We start from the raw sequence: 23,303 nt of genomic DNA, 5'->3' as shown, positions 1-23,303 counted from the left end.
TGCTTGAGATTACATAAAGTGTAAAATATATAACAGGTTAATTTTAATCTCTAGTTTTTGTGCCAGTTTACCTAAAGGTTAACCTCTAACACAGACATTCACTGCAGGAAGTTAGAAAAGTAGACTTTTACAACTACCATCAGAAACTTCTTCAAACACTGAGGCTCTTTGTTTTTAGTCTATTAATGTACTTTTTTCAAACCTGTCTTTGCTTTCAGTCCACACACAGGACATTTTACAACACTGCATCAGATGACAGGATTTGTGAGGGAGTCCTCTCAATATTATTGCTCTTGTTTCTCAGCCTCTTCCAAACCCATTTTATTAACTCTATGAAACTCTGATAAGTGCTGATAATGCTGTCTAAAGCATCTATGTCATGTTATCTATCTGATCACCTTCATCCTCCATTTCCAGTCCAGGAAACTGAAACCACTATTGCGCCATACTGAGTTCGTCATTAAATGTTCTTTATGTATATTTGCAGTAAATAGGGAAATATATATTGCTTTTAGGGGAATGTTGAACATTTATAGTTCTACAGAAAGAGCTACAATACAATTAGATGCTGTTGAACCTCCATCACTGTTGTTGTTCATTAGTTGTTGGAAGGAGAACAGTTTTAGCTGCAGTCTGATGAATGCTGCTGATGATTTCTATGTGCTGTTAATGCTGCTTCAGGGTGTGGCTGCCGACAGGCTCTGAGCTCAGCTTCACACTATTTGATCTCCACATACATCATCCATTCATGTCCAGCACACACACACACACACACACACACACACACACACACACACACACACACACACACACACACACACACACACACAGAAAAGAGACCATTCGCCTTGTGAGCTCAGCACACTATGCATGTCCTTTGAATAAAATTGTATTTTATTGTTTTATTCATGCTACTTTGACTGCAGTTTATTACTGTGATGAAACTGTTGGTTTTCTGTCAACGGTGTAAATTGGCTTGCACATAAATATTGAAGTTTCACCTTCTCTGCAGACCCACTCTACTGATGAAACTAAATGGCACATTTCTACTCTTTTAAAGTAATTTTATATGTAGGCATGAGGGCGTTAAATTAGCTCAGTCTTTCATTGTTAGATTTTAGTCATGCTACATAATTTCAGTGTTTGCTACCTGATATGTAGGGACATATAATTAATTAATTAATCATTCTTGTATTGTAAAATATGTTGCATTAAATAAACTAAAAAAATACAATTTATTTATTTATTTATTTATTCAAATGAAACCCTTAGTTTCCAAAACTTTTCTGCCTTAAATGTCATTCAACATTAAATGATTATCTTATGATTAGATGTTTTTTTTGAATGACAATACTTTTGACAGATATTAGTAGTTTACTTGTACCCGTTTAATTTTTGTAATATATTTTTGAAATGAATAAGTTGATTTAAATCTCAAAGTGTATTTTAAGGAGTTTGTGTTCAGTGCAGAATTATCCAGTTCTGGTTTGGTCACTCTGTGTTTTAGATTTGAAGTAGTGGTGCACAGTTCTAGTCCAGATTGCTTAAAAACACAGAAGGCCTTTTATTTTGGTTCAATAGGAAGATTTGAAGCTGATACCAACTCTGGCATCAACAGCTGGTGGTTAATCAGGCCTTTATGAGCAAAGAAGAATGACACTGAATGATCCTTTGCAATTAACAAATTAATAAATCATGAACCAAATCCACAACCTAATGGACGGTTTAGCTGTTATTTTGCTCAAGAGTTGGACAAGTTTATAAGGAATGTTTTTAGTCAGATTTTCTTCTGTTTCCTCTGACTTCAGAATTGTAAGCAATAAATCCAAGACTGTGGATTCCATCTGTAGCTTTTAGATGGATTATAAATGATCAAAGTGACTTTTTTGAAGAACCTTTTTCACTTTCATCAGTGACATATTTATTTCCACGTCTTGCTGTGGTCAATGGATTAGGCATCAGCTTAACTGGACGGTTTGCTCAGAGGCCTCCCAACCAGCTGTCCAGTTGCCCCTCTGCCAGCTAACATCCCGATCTGCCCCCGAAGCGCCCCGCCCGGTTCCACAGGCAGCTGTAAAGTAAAGCAGACATTCAGTAGATCAGCCAAACGCTGGCACTCAGTCTTCCTTCCTGCCCAGTGTCTGTCTTTTGTAGCAATCTGCTTGTATGATGACAACCTGCTGGAGATAACAAGGTGCATCGACTGCTGATTTCTCATACTGTACCAATGCACTGACTTTACCCTGCAGGACACATGAACACATTTGGGTGGATTTTTATAGATTTTTTGAATTGTAATGCAGTTCATTACAGTATTTTTTGCTTGGCATTGGATTCAGTTTGTGGGGTTTTATATTATAGTGAAAATAGAAGTTCCAGAGCGTACTCTGTTGGCTTAAATGTTAATCTGTAATCGGCAAGAAAAACACTTTCAATGCAGTCCAAATATCAAAATGTCCTTTTTCTTGGCATTAACTTGTTTAGTATATGGGCTCTGCAAAGGTCTTTGCTGATTTTAGTTTAGTTAAATAAAATAGAAAATGATGCAACCAAGTTGCAACAATTGAAAGTAGTTATACATTTATATTTTTGTTTATATGAGGCTGCTTGCTGTTTATCAGAAATGTCTTCAGAGATGTGGGTTGGTGATACAGAGTGGTTTCTATCGAGACAAGATGCGTTTGCATGAAAACAGCGTCACAAACATGTAAGTCTCTTCCTGGTAATGAATGAATGAGTGAATGAAACATTGTTCATCTCCTCTGGGTGGAAAAAAAGAGACAAAATGCAGCAACAGAGAAATAAAGAAGCTCTGTTTAACTAAAAATAGCTCTGGAATGAACTCGCACAGAGACCATTTTTCTTGTTGATGTTTGCTTGACAGTGTTGTAAGATAAACTATGTCTTTCTTGTAAAGGAAATACACTAAATTCAGATACTCTCTCCTCCCTCCTTATGTCTCTCTCTCTCATCCTTTCCCTTTGCAGAGCGACCGGCTTTTGATCAAAGGTGGTAGGATTGTGAATGATGACCAGTCCTTCCATGCTGATATCTACATGGAAGATGGCCTTATTAAGTAAGTCCCATGCATTGTATTTTCCATTTACCTTGATCTTCCTATTCAGGTTTCATTTAATTTTTTCCATTTAAATTACATGTTTCCTGTCCTTTCCATTTTCCTTCCTTTGTCTGAGAATGGAAAGGTTTAACTATGAAGATTTCTTCTAGATAGATGTGAAAAAGCATGATATTTGAAAATATTTTAGAAAAATGTACATTTTCAGTTCTAATGGTAAACACAAGAATACATAACATCTAAGTAAAGTAGATGGTAAGTTGGTGTAGTTGTCTAAAATACTTCAAATGCTTTCTGAAAATTTAACAAAGGAGGTGAGATAAATACTCAAACTTATTTTCTTATTCTGCAAAGACAGAAAGGTGGTAAGAGAGAGCAAAACATGGCAGCTCTTTTTATTTATGTGTGCCTCAATAAAGATTAGAAACCTTCAGTTTTGACAAGAGAAGAAGATGGTTGGACAGAGACCTTTTAGTCTTCTGTTTTTCTGAAAAGTTTCTGTAAAGTTTTTGCCCCATTTGCCCCTGAGTGAGGCAGTTTAGAAAGCCTGGTGTTGCATAATAAACAGCTGGTTGCCTCTAGCATCAGTTAGCTGCTGGCAAGGACACCCTGGCTTCTGCCTGCACGTCTGTCTGCCTGCACGTCTGCCTGCACGTCTGTCTGTCTGTCTGTCTGTCTGTCTCATCTCATCTCGTCTGTAAAGTCTGAACTACAGCAGCTTTTCAAAAGCAAGTTTCATAAAATGTTGACATAGCAAAAAGGTGCTACTCTGAAATTGGTCTACTTTCCTTTGGGTTAATTTACAGAATTTAGTTTTATTATTTTCTTCAGTCATTTCTGTTGTTGAATGACAGAGAGTTTTAGTTATGAAGTTGATAGTAAATGTTAAGAATGTTAAATAGGACCAGTGAAGAAGCATCACTCCTGTTCCTTTAACTCGACCTCTTCACAGGCAGATTGGGGACAACCTGATTGTCCCAGGAGGAGTTAAAACCATCGAGGCCAACGGAAAGATGGTGATCCCTGGTGGCATCGACATCCACACCCATTTCCAGATGCCGTATCGTGGAACCACAACCGTGGACGACTTTGCACAAGGATCTAAGGCTGCTCTTGCTGGTGGCACAACCATGATCGGTGAGAGTTTTAGGAAAAGCTATCAGCACACTGCGGCGCTGATGGCAGGCAAAGCCTTAATTATTATTCACAGAGAGTGAAGCCAGAGAAGAGGTTATGGTGTGGGTGAGAGAGCCCAAACAGAAGACAAGAGAAAAGGGAGGGATAGGGGAACTCTGGGCAACTCTCCAAAAAAATACAAAAGACTGAGCAGGGGGCAAGGCTGTTGGGTCGCATGTAGTAAAACTCTTCTCATGGAAACTGTCTCTCAATGCATGCTTAGAAAAGCTATCATAGTAAAAAATGTTTTTTTTTTTTTTTTACTATGACAACAGTGCCTTGGTTTTCTGCAGGACTCTGCTTTGCTGCCTGTTTGCCAATGAGTCTGTGGGTTCAAGCGGCGACAGGCGTGCTACAGTAGTAAGCTCTATTCATGAGCTTCATTCACAGAGGGATTATATTCCATGCTGAGATGTGTGACACAGTGTTTGTGTCCTCCTTCATAAACTTCATTTACAAAACAGGATGTTATGATTAGTTATAAAAGTGTTCTTTGGGTAATAGGAGCAGTATGTTGTTGTCAGTGTTATTAATCTGTTGTTTATATGTTGTGTGTGTATTGGTGACTGACAGTGTTAGCTGCATCCTATTAACATAAGCAGATTGGAGCATCTGTGATGAGATAAAAAAGAAGTCAGCAGGAGGGCTTCTTTAACGATGGATGAATAAGATGAGTTGGTGATCAGTGATACAGTATGAAACAGAAATGTTATTTTAGTAAAAGCACATACAAAATAATGTATAAAGTTGTGTTATGTTTCTCATTGAAATACATGCAAAGAGTTATTTATTTTACAATTATGCATGCGCGCATCCAAAATCGGTTCTGCATTTCTCAGATATTTCACTGTTTGTTTTGTGGTACATTTCAATTTCTTGTTTTTGTCAATCTTTGTCCTGCTAATAATTTTAGCCAGGTATAGAGAACTGAAATCCTCAGGGCTCAAAATCTGTTTGCTCGTCTTTCTGCCTGCATATAATAATTATTATTACTATGAGAAGAGGTAATGTAAGATATATGTATAAGTGGGTTTTACTATTTTAACACAAAAACAAAATGTTAAAGTATCATGTTATCACATGATTAACACAAATGTGTAAAAATATAATGCCATTGTTTTTATTTAAAACAGAAACACAACAATTATTCCTTCCTGCTTCTAAAACTATATAACACATTTAATATTAGGATTTTGATAATCCCACCCAAGGCATTAATTTTACGTTTCTGTTTAAAATCAGAGTCAGCTGTTTTATATGCTCATAACTCTTACAAACATCCTGATTCAGTGATAAAACAGATGAAAAGTCAGGAATTGACCACTAGAGTCACAAGTTGTGAGATAACTTTAAAGTCCGGTCATAAATTTACCAATAGTAAATTTATGCATGAATCTACTAGGTGGATTACTGGAACATAAGAAAGGATACACAGCCATTGAATTAACCGCACAGTTTTATTGCTTCTGTTTTTACTTTACAAAAAACCACTGTCAGCTGAACTAGCTGGGTTTTCAGATACGTTAGCAGCTTCAGAAGCCAACCTACAGTTGGCTGCTTGACAGACATGCAGGATAACATTTCAACTGAACTTTCATAAACATGACCTTGATGACCTCAGTGAGCACCGTTCCTTAAGTTTTCAGGCCTTTACTTTCCACACAGCTGAGTTTATGTCATGCAAACATGAAATATGTGAGACAAATAGTGTACCAAAACTAGAATTGGTGCATTAACTGATCAGAATGATATGCTTCTGAGTATCTGACCAGAGAGTCAAACTGAAATTTGTCTGATTTTGGCCAACTGCCAACTTTCTGAAGGATCTCTAAAATATGAAAACCAAAGATTTAACAACTGAACATGTGCATTCAAAAATTCTGCAAAAAACATTGATCATGTTGACATAGACAAGTGACAACAGGCCTCAACTTTTTCAAGGACATGTTCACCCAGATAGGCAAAATTCAACGTGACGTCTGTTTATCCTGGCTGACCCTGTCTGAGTGCTGCAGGAACCAGCTGATTATGCAAGATAAACAACTCACACAGAAAGTAGCAAAACTGCAGCCAGCAGCCATGTTCACTTCCTGCTCCCATCTCCCTGTCTGTCTGTTCTTTTTCTCTGTCCTCTCTGTCACCATCATCACCTTATTCTGTGTCCAAAACTCTGCTTTCAACCCCTCTGTTTCCCTCTTCATTCAACAGTGGATCATGTGATCCCAGAGCCTGGCAGCAGCCTGTTAGAGGCCTACGACCAGTGGAGGCAATGGGCCGATGAGAAGGCCTGCTGTGACTACTCTCTTCATGTGGACGTCACCCACTGGGACGACAGCGTCAAGCAGGAGCTGGATACCCTCATCAAGGAGAAAGGTAGGCCGTGGTAGCACAACATGCTAGTGGAACTTACAATTCCTTTTTGTTCCAACCACAAACTTCAATGTACTTCATCAGGAACACAACACAAAGTGATGGTTGATTGTGAAGTGGAAGTAAAAGAATGGCTAATTATAAGGGATTTCTTTGCACATGTATCCAGTTCTCTTTACTCTGATGCTCCTCCAAGTGTTCACCTGTGTGCATGAGTCAGTCCAGCTGTTTTGTGAACAGTTGGGGCATTTTGAAGGCACCAGTAGTTTTAGCAAAACCAAGGATCACACGACAAGGTGATGGGACTAAAATTAAACTTTTTGTATTGACATTCAAAACACAATAATACCAGAAAAGGATAATAATAGAAAATGATAGAAAATGAATAGTGCACCTCATCCTGAACACATGGCAGCATCATTGTGTGGAAGCACTGTCTAGCATGGAAGGCAAGGTGGTTGGAGTTGAGCGAAAGACGGAGAAACCTGGAAACTGGGGTGGATGTTCAGCTTCCAGCAGGACAACGACACTAAACCTACAATAAAATGTTCTTGAAAAAGTTTATTTATGGTCCAGTCAAAGTCTGGACCTAAATCTAATTGTGAATCTGTGGAAACACTTAATTACATTTTTTATTGACATTACCTATCAAATCTAATTGAACTCTCTGTCTGGTAGACCAAAGTTGGCAGAAATCTAATGCCAAAGAGAAATGTGTGGTTCTTAGTGAGCAAAATGAAAGAACAAAAAATTAAGGGGTATGGATCATGTGGTGGAAACATCCTTGTGAGTTTCCAACTTAGACATTTTAAATAAAGTCACATGGTACTGATACTGGATAACAGCAAATTGATCAATTTAGTAGTAAAGAACTTATCTGGATGCTGATGTTCTTATTTTGTGCAGGTGTGAACTCGTTCCAGGTCTACATGGCCTACAAGGATTATTATCAGATGAGCAACAGTGAGGTAAAAAAACAACAAACAAACAAACAAATAAAACTTTTAACAATTCAAAACTTTCAGGATTTATGAAATCTGCATCAGAACCGTGAAATGGATAATAACTGTTATGCAATGTTTTTGGCATGAGATGAAGGATAATCTGAGACTGACTCATTATGGTCTTCTGCACATGTTTCTGTTCCTAACATGTACACACACACACGCGCACGCACGCACACGCACACACGCACACACACGCACACACACACACACACCCACACACACACACACACACCCACCCACCCACACTTTAAAAGTATTGTGGCAACATACAGTAGCAACTAATTCACATGAGATGTACTTTAAGTGGAATAAGTGTAAAATGAGGAATGCTAATCTTGCAATAATTAATATATTTTCCATTAAAAAAAATCTTTTTTATGTGTGTATCCCCTGGTCTGTGATGTGTGCAGTAAAATAGTTCACATTCAGACGGTGTGAGGTTGGACTGTTTCTCATGCAGTCATAGATCATTTGGTTTTGGGAAGAACACATGAGGGAACCAGAATAGTGTCGTTTGAAAAACTGATGTCATGAACCTCTGAGGAACTGAGGCACAGCAGGGCAGAAACAACTGCAGCTCATCCCCCACCAGTTTCTCCATTTCTGGAGACCACACATGGTAATTGCAGTGTGTGTCCTGGTACACTTCAAGTAAATTGTGGGCCTCTTTGAAATTAGGGCGTATGAGGGACCTGTGAGCTACAAAGTATTGTCTTTTTCTTGTCTTAATGGCTTGGCCTGATCTCAATATTTAAAAAAATGCGTTGTCTTTTCCATGCAGCTCTATGAAGTCTTTACCTTTTTGGCAGAGAGGGGGGGCATTGCCCAGATCCATGCTGAAAACGGCGAGATCATTGCTAAGGTAACCATAAAAAACATTTCCTTTTTTTTTTTAACTTGAGAGTTCTTCATATGTTTGTGTTTAAAGAGATTTATTCCTTTTTAGTTCAGTTCAGTTACGTCTTTCACATTATCATACTGCATGGTCAGACTAAACGCACCATCTGTAATGACTGTATTTCCTGCTGGATAGGAGTATGTGGGTGTAGTTTATACAAGGCTGTCCTGTATGAGGTCAAATGAAAGTGAATCAAATGTAATACTGGATGGATTTAAGTAGTTGCTGTTAGTCAGAACTCCAAGATGTGCCTGGATTCTTTCACTGAGCGCATTTTGGATCTGATTCCTTATAAATCTCAGCTCCAGTTTGAAACTTGGACTTGGATGGAGTCTGATTTCCATCAGCTGTAAGATGCAGATTTATTTGAACTCAGAAAATATATCATAGCCTTGCTTTGACCCATAAGAACATACACAGCTCGACCTGGTGCAGAAACAGCACCAATCCTTTTGGGACAGATCAATTTTTTGTGGCCAGTTTAATATTTTTTTTTGCAGCAAAAAGAAACTTTAGGAGGAAATCTTCAAAGTAGTGGATGGCCAACAGATGACCCTCTTACCTCATTTTTAAAGATTTTTTAAAATTTTAAAAAGCTTAAAGTGATAATGCTAATCTTTATGGGCTATAACTCCATTTTTGTTTGTTTTTCTTCACTAAACCTAGTGGAAATATTTAAGTTTTGGCACTAATGACTTGGCGTATAGGTAGGTCATGTATGTAAATGATTAGTTTATTGTACAGTGAAGATCCCTGAGCCTGCCAGGGGTAAACCTTTGGATTGTGAAAGCAGGCTGTGAGTTGCATTGAAGATGGATAGTTCCTCTGCTGTTCTCTGTCTTTTCTTTTTCTTTAAAATAATTCTGGTTCACTCACAGTCTGCTGATCAGGCAGATTCATACTATCACCTTTTAAACTACAAAAGTCAAACTAACCTTGTAAATGCTTCAAGTGTTAGAACCAAAATGCTTACAGTCAGTGTTCCTCCGATAGTTTTAAACATTTTTTTTGCATTTTTCGCCATTCACAAATATTAAAACTTAATACTTTTCCTGACAAATATGCCACTCTTTGGTAAATGTTTTTTAAAAATAACACCCCAATAAAAACATGTGTATTTCCAACATCTTTTGCCCCTGTATTCCTATAAAGCCATTCTGACTGCACGCCGTGCTAAGTCAGCAGTGAAGTGAAACTAATATGAATTTGTTCATGCTTTGGTTTTAGCTGTTGCTAAAACGTATTTAGACATGGGACTTTCATTTCCAGGTGCAGCCAGTCTCAGGGCTAATCTAAGCCAGTTGGTCTGCCTCCATGAAGAGCCAACATTTGAATGCATTGCTCAACAAAACTGCTGCACATGTGCAGATCCTCTGAATCAGGCTCCTACTTATGCGTGTGGCCTGTCTGGGAGAAAGCACAGAGCAGCACTCATGAACATCAGACAGAGAAAAACAATATGAAACAGGTTTTTATTCATGAGTGTGACCACATCTTTACATCTGCTGAAGCATTCACACCAAAGAAAACTAAGAGACATTTCTGCATGCAATGGAGCATGTCCTTGACTCTAACAGCTTTTGTGTGTGTGTTTAACAGGAGCAAGGCCGGATGTTGCAGATGGGCATCACTGGACCGGAGGGGCACGTGCTGAGCAGGCCAGAGGAGGTTCAACTCTCACACTTTACTTAACTGCATGAAAAAGCAAAGGAGGAAAAAAATCTTCTTATTCCAGCAGTTCTGCAAATCTGCAAAAAGAAAAATAACAGTTCCAACTCGGCAACGTTTTGTCTTTAATCTTGACTATGTTTTTAATTTAATTGGTTCAAATCTTAGTAAATATAATTGTTGGCAAGCAGAGGTCAAGATGCATTATATTTGTCAATGTTGTTCATATTTTGTTGTAATTTTTTGGACATCCAAACTGGACATGCTGACAGGAACACAATAAGCAGCTGAAGTGTTTGCATCCCATTTTAAAGTCTAAAATAACTGCAGGATAGAGTCCCATCCTGGACTTAAGGTTACTTATTGTGTCTTTAACTTATACAAACATCAAGTTGTAGATACTTCATCAAAAATTTCTTCTAAAACATTGAAAGGGTGCCAAGTCTGTTTGCTCCTAAAGTCTTTGATGCAGCACAGAGGAAAATCATGTGCTGCATCATCTGATCCTACTAAGATTCATCTCAATATCTTTGTGCTGCTTTTATTAAATTACTTTATTACCAGATTCATTTGATACCACAAAGAGAATCCTCAATGTTTCCAGTTAATATTGTGTAGTTCAGGGTCCAGGTTGATCCAGTCCTCCAGAGCCGGTTCCCTCTGGATGCTCCCTGGTTCAACACTCCTGAATCAAATTAATGGTTCATCAGCAGGCTCCCGCAGAACCGAACTGAGGGGCCAGTTCAGCTGTTTGAATCATATGGGTTGGGCACAAAGTATTATGTATTTATTTAAAACTCAAGTTTTAAATTCTAAGAGGTTTGTCATTTATAACAAGGAGCATAGCTGAACATCTGAAGCTGATAGCATTAGATGTTCAGATCTGATTCTAATTAAACGTTCAGGTTATTTAGTGAGAAAATCTGAAAAAGTTGAGGGCTAAGAATGCATTTGAAAGCCACCACATGCCCTCATTTAGCCCTGACAGCACATAATTTGATATTTTTAGGGAAATTCTAATGGGGATAACATTTCCGTTTAACCACATTAAACACTGTGCTTGTACCTCCTCTGCAGCTGGAGGCTGAGGCTGTGTTTCGGGCCGTAACCATCGCAAGCCAAACCTACTGTCCGCTCTACGTAACCCGAGTCATGAGCAAGAGTGCCGCGGACATCATCTCACAGGCCCGGAAAAAAGGTATCAGGAAGAGTTTTTAAAAAATGAGACTTTTACACCAGGTGAGCACCAAGTTACTGACAAAAAGGCATTTAACTCGTCTCAAGTGTTCAAGGCCTGAACTGAGGGATGTGAATGTAAACTGTAAAATAACACATTATCAGAAGTGGATGCAAAAACAGGTGAGCACACAGAAAATGTGTTTGGTTGTCTGGTTAAAAAATTACATTAGACAAAACTCTGCTAACCTCAGATCAGACCCTGAATGACTTTATAAGTTGGAAACCTTTCGATTGGATCTGTTCCCAAGTTCTTTCCTAACAAATCTGGAAAACATGAATCACTGACACGTAAGAGCAAAGGACTAGAACAGGGGTGGACACTCCTGGTCCTGGAGGGTCGGTGTCCTGCAACTCTTAGAGTCTCCCTGGTCCAACACACCTGAATCCAACAGCTGAATCACCTCCCAAGTTCAGTCAGGCTCTCCAGAGTCCTGCTGATGACCTCATTATTTGACTCAGGTGTGTTGAAGTAGAAATACATCTAAAAGCTGCAGGACACCGGCCCTCCAGGACCAGGAGTGCCCACCCCTGGACTAGAAACAAAAGCAGGAGAAAAGATGAGTTCCTGACAGGAATTAAAACTCCATCAGCACCAAAATCTCACTACAAACACACACAACTTCCAAAAAGTTATACAAATAAAAACATCTTTTTCATTAAGATACTCTAAATGAATATGATTATCCTGCTCATGATTGTAGACATATCGTAAAGGCATTGGTATTTATTATCTCCTTCTCAGGAAACGTGGTGTTTGGGGAGCCAATCACAGCCAGTCTGGGGACGGATGGGACATATTACTGGAGCAAGAACTGGGCCAAAGCTGCTTCTTTTGTCACATCCCCTCCTCTCAGCCCTGATCCCACTACTCCAGACTACCTGAACACACTGCTGGCAAGGTGAGGCGCTCAGCTCTGCTTTACAAGTGCATTTAAAAAATTCAAATATCAGCACATGTTCATTTATTTCAATAATGTATTTCCTACTGTATAGCTTGAATGTTATAAATATTAACTACAGGCAAAGTAAAATATTTCAAGAGTTTATTTCTGTTCATGTTCATGGCTTTCAGTTAATACTGAGCTCTGAGTAAGTGACCAATCTCTTTTTTATTTCTTTTATTAGACCATCTGTTGATGTTCTCCCTTGTTGATCTGGATATGTATGCTTGGTGTAGCACTGACTCCAGCTACACATATTGTATGAAGTTTATTTGAATATTTTACCTTTAGATAAAACTTAATTGCTCTTGACTTGTGTATAACTGTTGCCAACTATCAAGTGGATTTGGAAAGATTTCTACAGAAACAGGAAATGTTACTTATATTTTTTTCTGTATGAGCAGAACTTTGGCTCTCTGCTTACTAAATCTGCTAAACTAAGTAATGACATTTCCTTGTGTTTGCAAAGCCCTGCTTTTGAGTGCAGGCATCTCTCTGCTGGTAATATTTCCCCATCATTTATCATTTTGTCACAGTGGAGACCTCAGTGTGACTGGCAGCGCTCACTGTACCTTCAGCGTGGCGCAGAAGGCCATTGGCAAGGACGACTTCACCCAGATCCCAGAAGGAGTGAATGGAGTGGAGGAAAGGATGGTGCTGATCTGGGATAAGGCTGTGGTGAGGCCAACTTTCTGGGGTTTTAAACTTTGAAAAATAAAGATTAAATGTAATATAGCACATGCAAATGATGATATATGATAACTTTTCTAATTATGCCCGACAAGATATCATATATGTCATTTGGTGTGAAATACTCCTAACCTTTAAAATGTACATTTCTCTCCGTTTTTACTGTTGTCTTATAAGGAAATGTTTTTTCACATGTTTTTTTCTGGCTTTAAATGTTTCCTACATCTGAAACCGTTCTGTACTATCCTCAATCCATCTTTAATGCATTCCTTCATTGGTCTGTTCCAAACAAACTGCTCTCCATTTTCTGTGTGTCCTTTTGTCCTGGTTATCGCTGCATCAGGATTTGACTGGACTTTGGCCACGTTTAGCTTTGTTCTGGGATTAAAAGCAGGCTGTAAAATTTGAGTAGACACTTGTCTGTGTTATCTGCTCTGAATCAAAGCTTCAAAATGAGTCTGAACCCAAAAGCTTTTATATCTGTGAATCTGTTTCCTCGTATCAGCGGCTCTTCCCTAAAGCTGATAGCAAATTAATACCAGTCACTCCCACTGGAAAAACTACAGATCCAGTTCACTAGATAAGGTTATTAATAAGGCAATGTTCATGAAATTACAGCAATGTCTTGAGAACATTAAGGATCACAGTGTTATGTTTTTGTAGATAGAGTTCCCACACTGCATACTTTTTTTGTACAAATAAAACTCTAAAACATGTCATTCATTTATATTTTTTATCTTTCGCATTGATATGGTTCCTTTTAAACAGCTCTGTTGTTCTGTTTTGTATCAGTAATCAGTGTATTTCTGTCCTGGTTTGACTTGTCCACATATTATATAAAGCAGGTATATGTTAATTTTTTGTGTTGTCACAAATAGAACAAATAGTTAGTTAATAAAAAGCTGTGTTTGACACTGTGGTGCCTTGCTGGCTCCTCCAGGAGTCATGTATGGATTTTACTGGCCCCATCGGTCAAACTTACAGCCACTGGCTTCAAAAACTTTAATCTATGAAAAACTTCCTGTTTAGATTTTATCATTTCATATTTTAAACTACAGATGATGAAAAATATTCTGAACTCATTAGAGAACTTTAAAACTAGTTTACCACCAATAACAATATCAAGAACAAACACACATTACATCACAGTGGCAAAATAAGGAGAGCTAATGCAAATATAATCAATTTGAATAAAACTATGTTCTAGTTATTAATTAGAGGCAACACATGAATCTGTGTGCTACTTTCTGTTCTTCAACACCACTAGAAGCAGAACAACGAGATCTAAATATATGCATTTATCTTTAGAGACCAAAGTCAAAAGGTCTGCATTGACCTGGATACATCCGTGACAGCACCAGTGATCTGCATGCTTGTGTTGTTTTGCTCTCAGACTACAGGGAAGATGGATGAGAACATGTTTGTGGCCGTGACCAGCACTAACGCCGCTAAGATCCTGAACCTTTACCCTCGGAAGGGTCGGATCGCAGTGGGTTCTGATGCCGACCTCGTCATCTGGGACACAGACGCTGTTCGCACTATCACTGCCAAGACTCACAACTCTGTACGTATACAGGTCAAAGCCTGTGTTTGCACTTGTTCCAGGTTCTAAACAAATGGATCCATCCAGATTCTGGGTTTCTTTGTTTCTTCTGCTTTTCAGTTAACCATGTTTTTTAAGTGAGTATGTTCAAAAAGTGTTGAAAATGTGAAAATAACCTAATACAGAAACATCAGATCTGTGGTTCTAGAGGCTGAAAAATTTGGATAATAGACCAGTTTTTTATGTGACATTTGTCTACATCTGTGTGTGCAGGAGATAATGTTCGGGAGAGAAAAGCACATTTTTGAACAGCTTCCAGGGAGCTCTCAGTTCCCCTGAACGGAAATGAAGTCTCTGTGGATGTTCATGACTAATTCCACTCACACTGAACTTGTCACGTGATCAGCTTTTACTGTAAAGTTGAGCCTCAGTAAATCCAAAACGGCTCAGCTGTGACAGACTAACGACTGAAAAAATGGATTGTTTAAATGCATGTTGCAAAATCTCTTCTGTGGTTGAACAGTAATATGGTGCATATGCATATTTCACCCAGGGATTTTTCTTCAGCTAGATCTTCTAATCTCACTGGATTATCAAAATAAGCTAACATAAAAAAATAGAATGTCATACATTCAGATTTATTGCAATATACTCAAATGGAGATTCTTGTTATTCAAAAAATACTAAGCAAACGCAAGAAAACTCCGTACCTTCAAAGCTGCAGTATGTAACTTTTACAAAAATATGTTGTTGTTTTTACATATTTGTAAAAACTGTTATCAGGTACTGACAGCATGAGATAATCTGTTAAAAGATCAAAGTCATCCATGAGCTACTATGGTCATCTGCAGAAATACTGTCAAAAACAACCAATCAGAATCTGGAGGAGTGGATTTTTGTAGATTATTAAAATAATGTGCGCACCCTTAAAATACAGTTTTGCAAGTAGCTTAAATGAAAAAGCATTGCCTTCTTAAAATTACCTTCATAAATTGCAGTGACTTGTGTGCTCTGATATGAAATTACACAGTGCATCAAAAATAGGCATTATGAGTTAAGTTTGGTTGGAGACTCTGACATCAGTTGTTTAAAAATACCAGCTGATTAATGACTGAGATGTTCCTAAATTTAACTCAACAACAGAACATGTCTAAGCAACAGAGCAGTCTTAATTTGATTCATGTGAGCTCAGAAACGTTTTATTTCCTTTCGCATCGCAGAGCTTTTTTTCAGTTTTTGATTCCCACATAGACATCTGAAGGTTGAATACAGGTGGCTCAGCAGGACAGGAAATTGAAGTGTTAGCAGCCAAGGACAAATCCTGGGATTAAACACATTTATTAAAGTTCTCAGTTAGATGATCTTTAACTTAAACAAATAGGTTCTTATTTAATGAGGTTTTATTTGTGTGAAAGAACACTTTCCTCCACATGGTGAAACTAAAAGATTTTCCATTCACTGAGGATTTGTGGGTTCTTACAGGGTGATGTCACCTTTCCATTTCCCGCTTCTTGTCCCTTCGGTGAAAGAAGCATCTAAAAGACAAAACAAGAACACTGCAGTTCTCACTGCTAAAAATGACCTTTATAACTTGTCAAAATATGAATGTCCTTAGTTAGCAACCCATTGTATCAGGAAAGTACTTTTATCAAGCTGTTTGTTTATCGGTTAGCCTGCATCTGGTTTGAATTGATTGCTGTTGTCAATGTAAAAAGGGGATTTTTGGAAACGTACACAAGAACAGGCATCAATACAAACATTTGGCTTAGTCATGACATCATATTTGGCATGCAGTGAGACTTAGTTATGTCCTGTTCTGGCCCGAATATGGACAGCAGCAAATAAAAGGGGGGAAAAAAACTGGTTCGTGTGCAGAGGAAATATGGAACAATGGAACAGGAGGAGGGGGCCGTCAGAGATCACAGACACACTGAGAAAAGAGAGTCTGGAGGAGATAGAAAATACACAAGACTGAAAAAAAGGGAGGAAAAGGTGAATAATATTAATGACAATAATAAACATCAAACTTAACTAAAGAAGAGTGCAAGCTATAGGAACAAGGTGATATTTTGGAAGGAAGGACCAGTAAAGGTTTAAAGGAAGAGTTTGTTCCTCCAGAATGTCTCAACATTTTTAAAGGTGTCCATAAATTCACAGCTAATTTCTCACTAAAATCCTTTTCTCTGTGGTTTAGGCTGCTGAGTACAATGTGTTTGAGGGCATGGAGCTGCGCGGTGCGCCCCTGGTGGTGATATGCCAAGGAAAGATTGTTCTGGAGGATGGAAACCTTCATGTCACCTCTGGAGTGGGCCGCTTCATTCCCTGCTCCCCATTCCCCGACTTTGCCTACAAGCGCATCAAAGCCAGGAAGCAGGTGAACAACTTAGTAACCATTTCAGCTGGCTGATTCTACGGTTTTGAGGCTACAAATCTACAACAATTTGCACTTTAACCCAACAAACTAGTTAATTACTGATAGTAATTAAATTAAGTGATGTTTCACCTCCAGGTCTGGTAAAACTTTACAAAAGGAATGATGAGCTTTTGGTGACTCCTTAAAACAGACAATTTTCTCTTTCTAAAATCACTCAACATTTACTAACATTTACTCAATCAACTTTAAAGCTGTATTCTGCAATTTTTGGTCCTAGTCAATTCACATTCCTCTTAGAGAACTGCATTTAGTGTTTAGTGTTAGACAGTATTATTTAAACCTTCATTTATTTATTTCTGGAGAGCAGGTGAGGAAAAGTCATAACATGTGTGTCTGAAAGAGTATCTCAGAGCAAAGAAACAAAGAAAATATGATTTATAGTTGACATAACTTCTGTTTTCTGTGATGTTGACTCCTGGTCAATTTTCTTTTTTCTCAACTCAATCAAATGTCCTAAAATCAGGAACAAATACAGGTACAAGTTTCAGAAAGGAAATCTCATATATTATATGGATTTACTATATTTACATTTCAGGCCTTGATAAATTTTTTATGATTTACAAATAATAAAAGCTAAAATTCTGTGGCGACAAAATTCAGAAAATTGTGGATTACATTAGGACAATAAAAAACAGTTCCTGTAGATATCCTGACAGGTTTTTCTACCAAACAACTTATCAAATCTGCCAAAATATGAATTAAAATGAGCAAAACGAGCCGTGAAGCCTGAATGAACAGCTGACACGCCTCTGCTGAAAGATCTTTTTATCTCTAAAATATTATCTTAAAGCTTTTGTTCTTTTAACTTTACCTCCATGATAGTAGCTGAGTCTTCTTCCTGCATTTACAACATGCACACTGAAGATTGTTGATTTCAGCTCAAGCTGGTAGTGCTTATGTTTGTGTTCACTGATTGAAAAAAGATGTGACTTCTGAGTTTGAAGCCAGACCTCTCTGCCTGTCGGGCCAGTCGAGCTGGAAACCAACCGACTCTGGTCACCAGCTGAGCTCTCGTTGTAACGTCTGGACTTTTCTCCTGACCGTTTTCCAAAAACATTTTAGCAATCTCACAGGAAAGGCCAGGAGGACGTTGAGTGCTTTAAAAGGAGTTTATTGAACAATGTTTTGCTGACTAGTAAATCACTTGAATAATCCAGAAACCCATTATGGCAGCTTATGTTTATTGTGTGCAGTAGTCTTCTGTTGTCAGATTCAGAAGTGAAGTAAAATTTATATATAATTTTGTTGAATAGCTGGAAACTAACGGAAGGATAAAGGAAGAAAAGCAATGACAATAAATAAAGCTTAGCAACATTGAAACAACTTCATTTGAATAATACCAAGCTGTGCCTGTTTTCCGCTCCCATACTGTGCCAGGGGATTCACATTTTCAGACGTTTCCTAATTTGCAGCTGACTGTTGATGAGAAAATGGAGCTGCAGTAACAGTGTGCTGTTTATCTTGGTAGCAGTTACTGTTTTGCCTTTATGGATCACAGATGTCTCATTTTAACTTTTAACAGACTTCCAAGATTCCACTGAGTCACCACTCCAGCCGGTAGACATACAAAATGATAGCTTTCTCATTTACATTCACTTCATTTGAACACATACATGCTGTGAGTGTATTTAGTTTTTTTTTCTGCTCAACAGTGTGAGTGTCTGTTTTCCAGGAGACTCTGTGAGTCTATATTTGTATTTTGTCAGAGACGTACACCAACATTACAGCCGTTGAAAACGTCCTAGTCCAATCTTTATGTTTCTTAGGTGTTTACTCCTCCATGTCTAACACGTGTTTGTCCTGCAGCTGGCTGTGCTGAAGGCAGTGCCCAGAGGAATGTACGACGGGCCTGTGTCTGAATTCTCCATGTCCCGCGGCGGAACGCCCTCTGCCTCGGCACGCACCTCGCCCACCAAGCAGCCGGTCAGAAACCTGCACCAGTCTGGATTCAGTCTAGCAGGTAACGCCATACCAACGCATCCTAAAAGAAAAACCATCCCTGTGCTCTTTCTTCTTTGCTTTGCCCTTTAGGTACTCACATGAAGAGAGAATACATGTCCTTCAGTTTCTCCTGATATTGACGTCAGCTGAAATTTGAAGCATTAGTGGCATTCAGGCTTACTTTTATTATCTTGTGCTCATAAATTATTCGCTAAATTAATTTCTAAACTGAAATTGTGGTTTTATTTTTCCATTTTATGCATTACATTAATTATTGACATGGCGTGTCTTAGTCTATCCTTAAAACTAAAACAAGAATTTCCTAATCAGGATCTTTTGTTGCAAAATATGTTTTATTTCCTGGTACTTGCTTATTACATCTAGTAAGATCAGATCTGGATACATTTTCCTTCAAGGCTAAAACATTGGTTTTCCAGTCCAAACATCTTGACCTGGTGTGTTAGAAAGGCCGCTCTGATGTGGGAGGTCACAGTAATATCACTGTTTGGCATCTGTTCCATCATACAGAGCTCCAGCGTGACAGCATGATTGGGCCCATATGTCAAGTTAGCACAGAACAAACTTAGATTGAGACAAGAAATGTTAGTAATTGTTTCAGCCAAATTGTGACAATCTCTAGACTTTTAAAAATAGTTGGTAAAATAAAGACAGAAAGGTCTTTAATTAGATGAAAAATCATTTCAGCTTTTGAAAGTAAATCTTAGATATTTTTTTATAAGTAATAACTCACTGTGAAAGATGTCTAGCTGATGTTTAGCTTGTCTTTACAAGCCATGCTAATGAGTGAGACCTCGCTGAAGAAATGTGACCTTTGTTGGAAAGAATTACAACTTTGATTACATTTATCTGAGGCTGCTCCTGGTTTCCCAGGTTTTGCAACAGTTTACATGATCTTGTTTAAGAGTGTATGTGCATGTATGTGTGTGTGTGTGTGTGTGTGTGTATGCATATTTTGAGAATGAGTTCCTCTCCACTCCTCTTCTATTTTAGCTTTTGTGAAGCTACCACCTGCAGAGCTGATTTACTTGTTTGGAAGGAGATGCAGAGGATTGTTTGATTAGTCACAGTGTCTCATGGTCTGACATCATTCCGCTTTCCATTATTGTGTTTGCAGATTATTCGATTCGGCCTCTGGCTCGACCTTTGGAAAATATACTATAATGTCAGACTTTAAATCTTGTAGCTTCTATAGAACCGATGCTGCAAAATGTAACAGCTTAAATATCCAGGGGAACAATCTAAGAAATAAATAATTTGAGTAATAATTATTTTTGTGCCAACTTCGAAAGAGCTTTTAAATAGCACATAAATCTAAACAGTTTGACAAATGATGTCGCTGGTTTACAGAGGAGGTGCCAGATTCTGATTTTGGCTGCAGTTTCATGACACTGTAATGGTTCTGCAGGCCTACGTCAGTCTATAAATCAGCAGCACTCCATTCACACTGCTTCAAAATGTTGGTAAAAGTGCTTTATTTATCATTCACAGACTTGATTGTTTTAAATCAGATTTGATTAGTTAAGCAAATAAATCAAATTGACAAACTGATCTGATTATGTAAGTGAGTGTAACTTTCACAGAGAGGGGGGTGAATTAAGTTGGTTTCACCCATTTAATCACTGATGTTTGTGTGTTAAAGTTTTGCAAAGCATTTTCTCGTTCATTAACTAGAATTTTTCCAAAACACAATGTCAAGATTGGGTGATATCATTCCCTATCCACATGTACAGTACAACCGCAAAATACATAATTAAGTCATAAAAGTATATGCCCTCTTTGTCAGCTCTTGACTTTACAGACTATTATGTGTGTAGTGTTGGTAAAATTTTGCTTAGGAAATAAATTCTACTGGAAAAACTGACTAAATCTAGTGGGAATAAAACTGCGGTAATCATCTCAGATCTCTTTTAATCAAATATTATTCAAGAGGCTTAAATCGGTGTAGAAAGTTCAGCCCAGAGTTTTAATTTACAGATTTGTGGAGAATGTAAAGAATAACATTGTCAGAACTGGCAATAAACATTTAATTATTTCATATACTTTTTCACATTTTGTCACGTTACAATCACACATTTAGCACAAACTGTAACATCAGAATATTGGGTGTGAAGAATATTTTTTCTCCTAACCGTTTAGGCTCCCAGGATCTTTAATATTATTTTTTAGTGATTTGAATGCAAGGGACTAACCAGTTACTAAAGCTTGTGGTAATTAAAGTAAAAATATATAATTTAACATACCATCAATCACTGCCTCTTCTTTGTCATGTAACTTTTTAACTCTCTTTCCGTGCAGGTCCTCCCGCCCCAGAGGACGTTCCCATCAGGCCACCTGGTCGCCGTGTTGTAGTGCCCCCTGGTGGTCGATCCAACATCACATCTCTCAGTTAAACAGCAGGACAACACTTCTAGAAGAACCGAGTGGACGTTAGAGGGAGGGGATGAGGGAGGGGATGAGGGAGGGAAGGGAAAGAGGGACAGAGGACCAGAGTTAGTAAAAAATTGAAGAGCAAAACACTGAATCCTCATGCCTTACCTGTCACACTGCTACTATGCTCAGATGAGAATTGTATCCGTTTTCCTGGACAGAACAGAAACGGTTAGAAGTTGCCAACAAAGCACATTTCACATGAACAATGTCAGCTTCAGTTCATGTCAGTGCAAAATACTTCGTACTAACCACACAGCCATGTTTTAATGCTGCTTTGATAGCAGTAAAACTTTACATCATCACATTTAATCCTGAGAAGGAAATAAAGTTTTTCAAAGGAAAATGGATACTGATTTTCTAGGGATTCTCCTTTTACCCTGCTTGGCTTTTAATATCACCCTCTTTCAGTAGCTCGCTTTCTCCATAGTCAGCAAGACTGAACAATAGATCCCACAATAGCCATGTTTTGTCATGCAGTACCATTGATTAGCTCTAGTTGGCAATGTACATATGGTAGATGTAATGTAGCTTTGTGAATGATGTGGTTGCAGCCTGTTTGGGTTTATCGGACCAATTAAAATACTTTTATCACCTCTAAACACAGGAGGGCTGCTGGACATGGAGCTGCATGGGCCACATTAATATGGGCGACGTGATCCATGATCCTTTTCCACCTCCTCCTGTAAGGCCATACTTACCGTCCTCATTATGTACTGTATTGATGTTAAAAAAGACAATAAGATCAGTGTTTGAGAACACACACAGAAAGAGGAAATATTAGAAGTGCTTTTATTATTATTCATTCCCTAAAGGTTTGTCAGATTTTATATTCTTGCGTTAAGAACATGGCAAGAAACAGTCCTTTGCATTTGCTTCCTGTAAACTGGCTGCCTCTGTGATGCTGTGACCATTTCAACAAAACAGAACGATGGAACAGAAAGGTGCTAACAAATAAATACCAACTCTAAACTTGCTGGGTTAAAAAATAGCTCTCTTATTACTGCTCTTTACTGATGTTTCTTTCTTTTATTTTTAACTAGCGTGGCTCTCATTTGAAGGACAAGTGGAAGATCATCATTCACTTGTGATCCCACCTTAACCCTTTAATGAAATTCTCAATGCATTCAACAGCAGCCTGAAAATAAGCCAGCCTATTTTCTGATAAGGCAGAGGATGGCAGTGCCGTCAGGGAATCCATTCTCTTTAAGTTGCTCTTTATTTGGCGACAATTGAAACAAGATGCTCTTTTTATTCCGCACAGTAAGACTGAGATAAGATGTGGGTCTTTTTGTATTTATGTTAAGATGACAACCTTTGTTTTACTGTTATGTTTCTTTTTTTTCTTTTACTATTGTGTCAAAACTCTGAGATGGCAGGTCATTTAAAGGTGTGCTGGTAAGAAATTTTTCCTGAATAAACATGAGTTGCAGCTGGTGTCATCTCTTTATTTCATGTCTTCCCTGGACGTTCCTTGTAGTTGTAGTCATCAGAACCACTATCAATAAAATATTAAGAAAATAAAATACACTCAAACTAAATGACATAATAGATTTGATTTAGTTTGGTTTATCTACATAATCCATCAGTTTGTCACAAAGAGAAACAATCTAGAATGGATTTGGATAAAATGTGGCTTCGAGATGAAATGGGATGAATTTATTTGGAAAAAAATCCAGTTTTCACATTACTATTAATTAAACTTGAACAGTAATTGCACTCCACACTTCTACATTTTACTTCTGCATTTATTTTCTCTGAAAGTTTAAGCAGTTCACAAACATCCCATTCATGCCCGGGTCAAACAATAGAATCAATGTAGCGTTTCACATAAAGTCAACCAGAAGTTTACATACACTCAGTGAAATGAAT

General features: G+C 38.0%; 1 protein-coding gene across 1 annotated transcript in view; it reads left to right on the top strand.

Moving 5' to 3' along the window:
• Window positions 1–22,868, top strand: part of dpysl3 (dihydropyrimidinase like 3) — a 30,427-nt gene extending 7,559 nt beyond the window's left edge. The window contains exons 2-14 of the mRNA XM_044140343.1: window positions 2,988–3,076; window positions 4,029–4,213; window positions 6,461–6,625; window positions 7,529–7,590; window positions 8,411–8,491; window positions 10,127–10,195; window positions 11,273–11,393; window positions 12,177–12,333; window positions 12,912–13,053; window positions 14,459–14,629; window positions 16,803–16,982; window positions 18,849–19,002; window positions 21,300–22,868. Coding sequence (XP_043996278.1) covers window positions 2,988–3,076; window positions 4,029–4,213; window positions 6,461–6,625; window positions 7,529–7,590; window positions 8,411–8,491; window positions 10,127–10,195; window positions 11,273–11,393; window positions 12,177–12,333; window positions 12,912–13,053; window positions 14,459–14,629; window positions 16,803–16,982; window positions 18,849–19,002; window positions 21,300–21,394 — 1,671 coding nt within the window. The 3' untranslated portion in view covers window positions 21,395–22,868. The remainder of the gene's footprint in view (window positions 1–2,987; window positions 3,077–4,028; window positions 4,214–6,460; window positions 6,626–7,528; window positions 7,591–8,410; window positions 8,492–10,126; window positions 10,196–11,272; window positions 11,394–12,176; window positions 12,334–12,911; window positions 13,054–14,458; window positions 14,630–16,802; window positions 16,983–18,848; window positions 19,003–21,299) is intronic.
• The last annotated feature ends 435 nt before the right edge of the window (window positions 22,869–23,303 follow it).

This window comes from Gambusia affinis, linkage group LG15 (genome assembly GCF_019740435.1).
Source record: "Gambusia affinis linkage group LG15, SWU_Gaff_1.0, whole genome shotgun sequence".
Lineage (NCBI taxonomy): Eukaryota > Metazoa > Chordata > Actinopteri > Cyprinodontiformes > Poeciliidae > Gambusia > Gambusia affinis.
The sequence above is the reverse complement of the archived record's forward strand: the minus strand, read 5'-3'. Positions and strand labels throughout refer to the sequence as shown.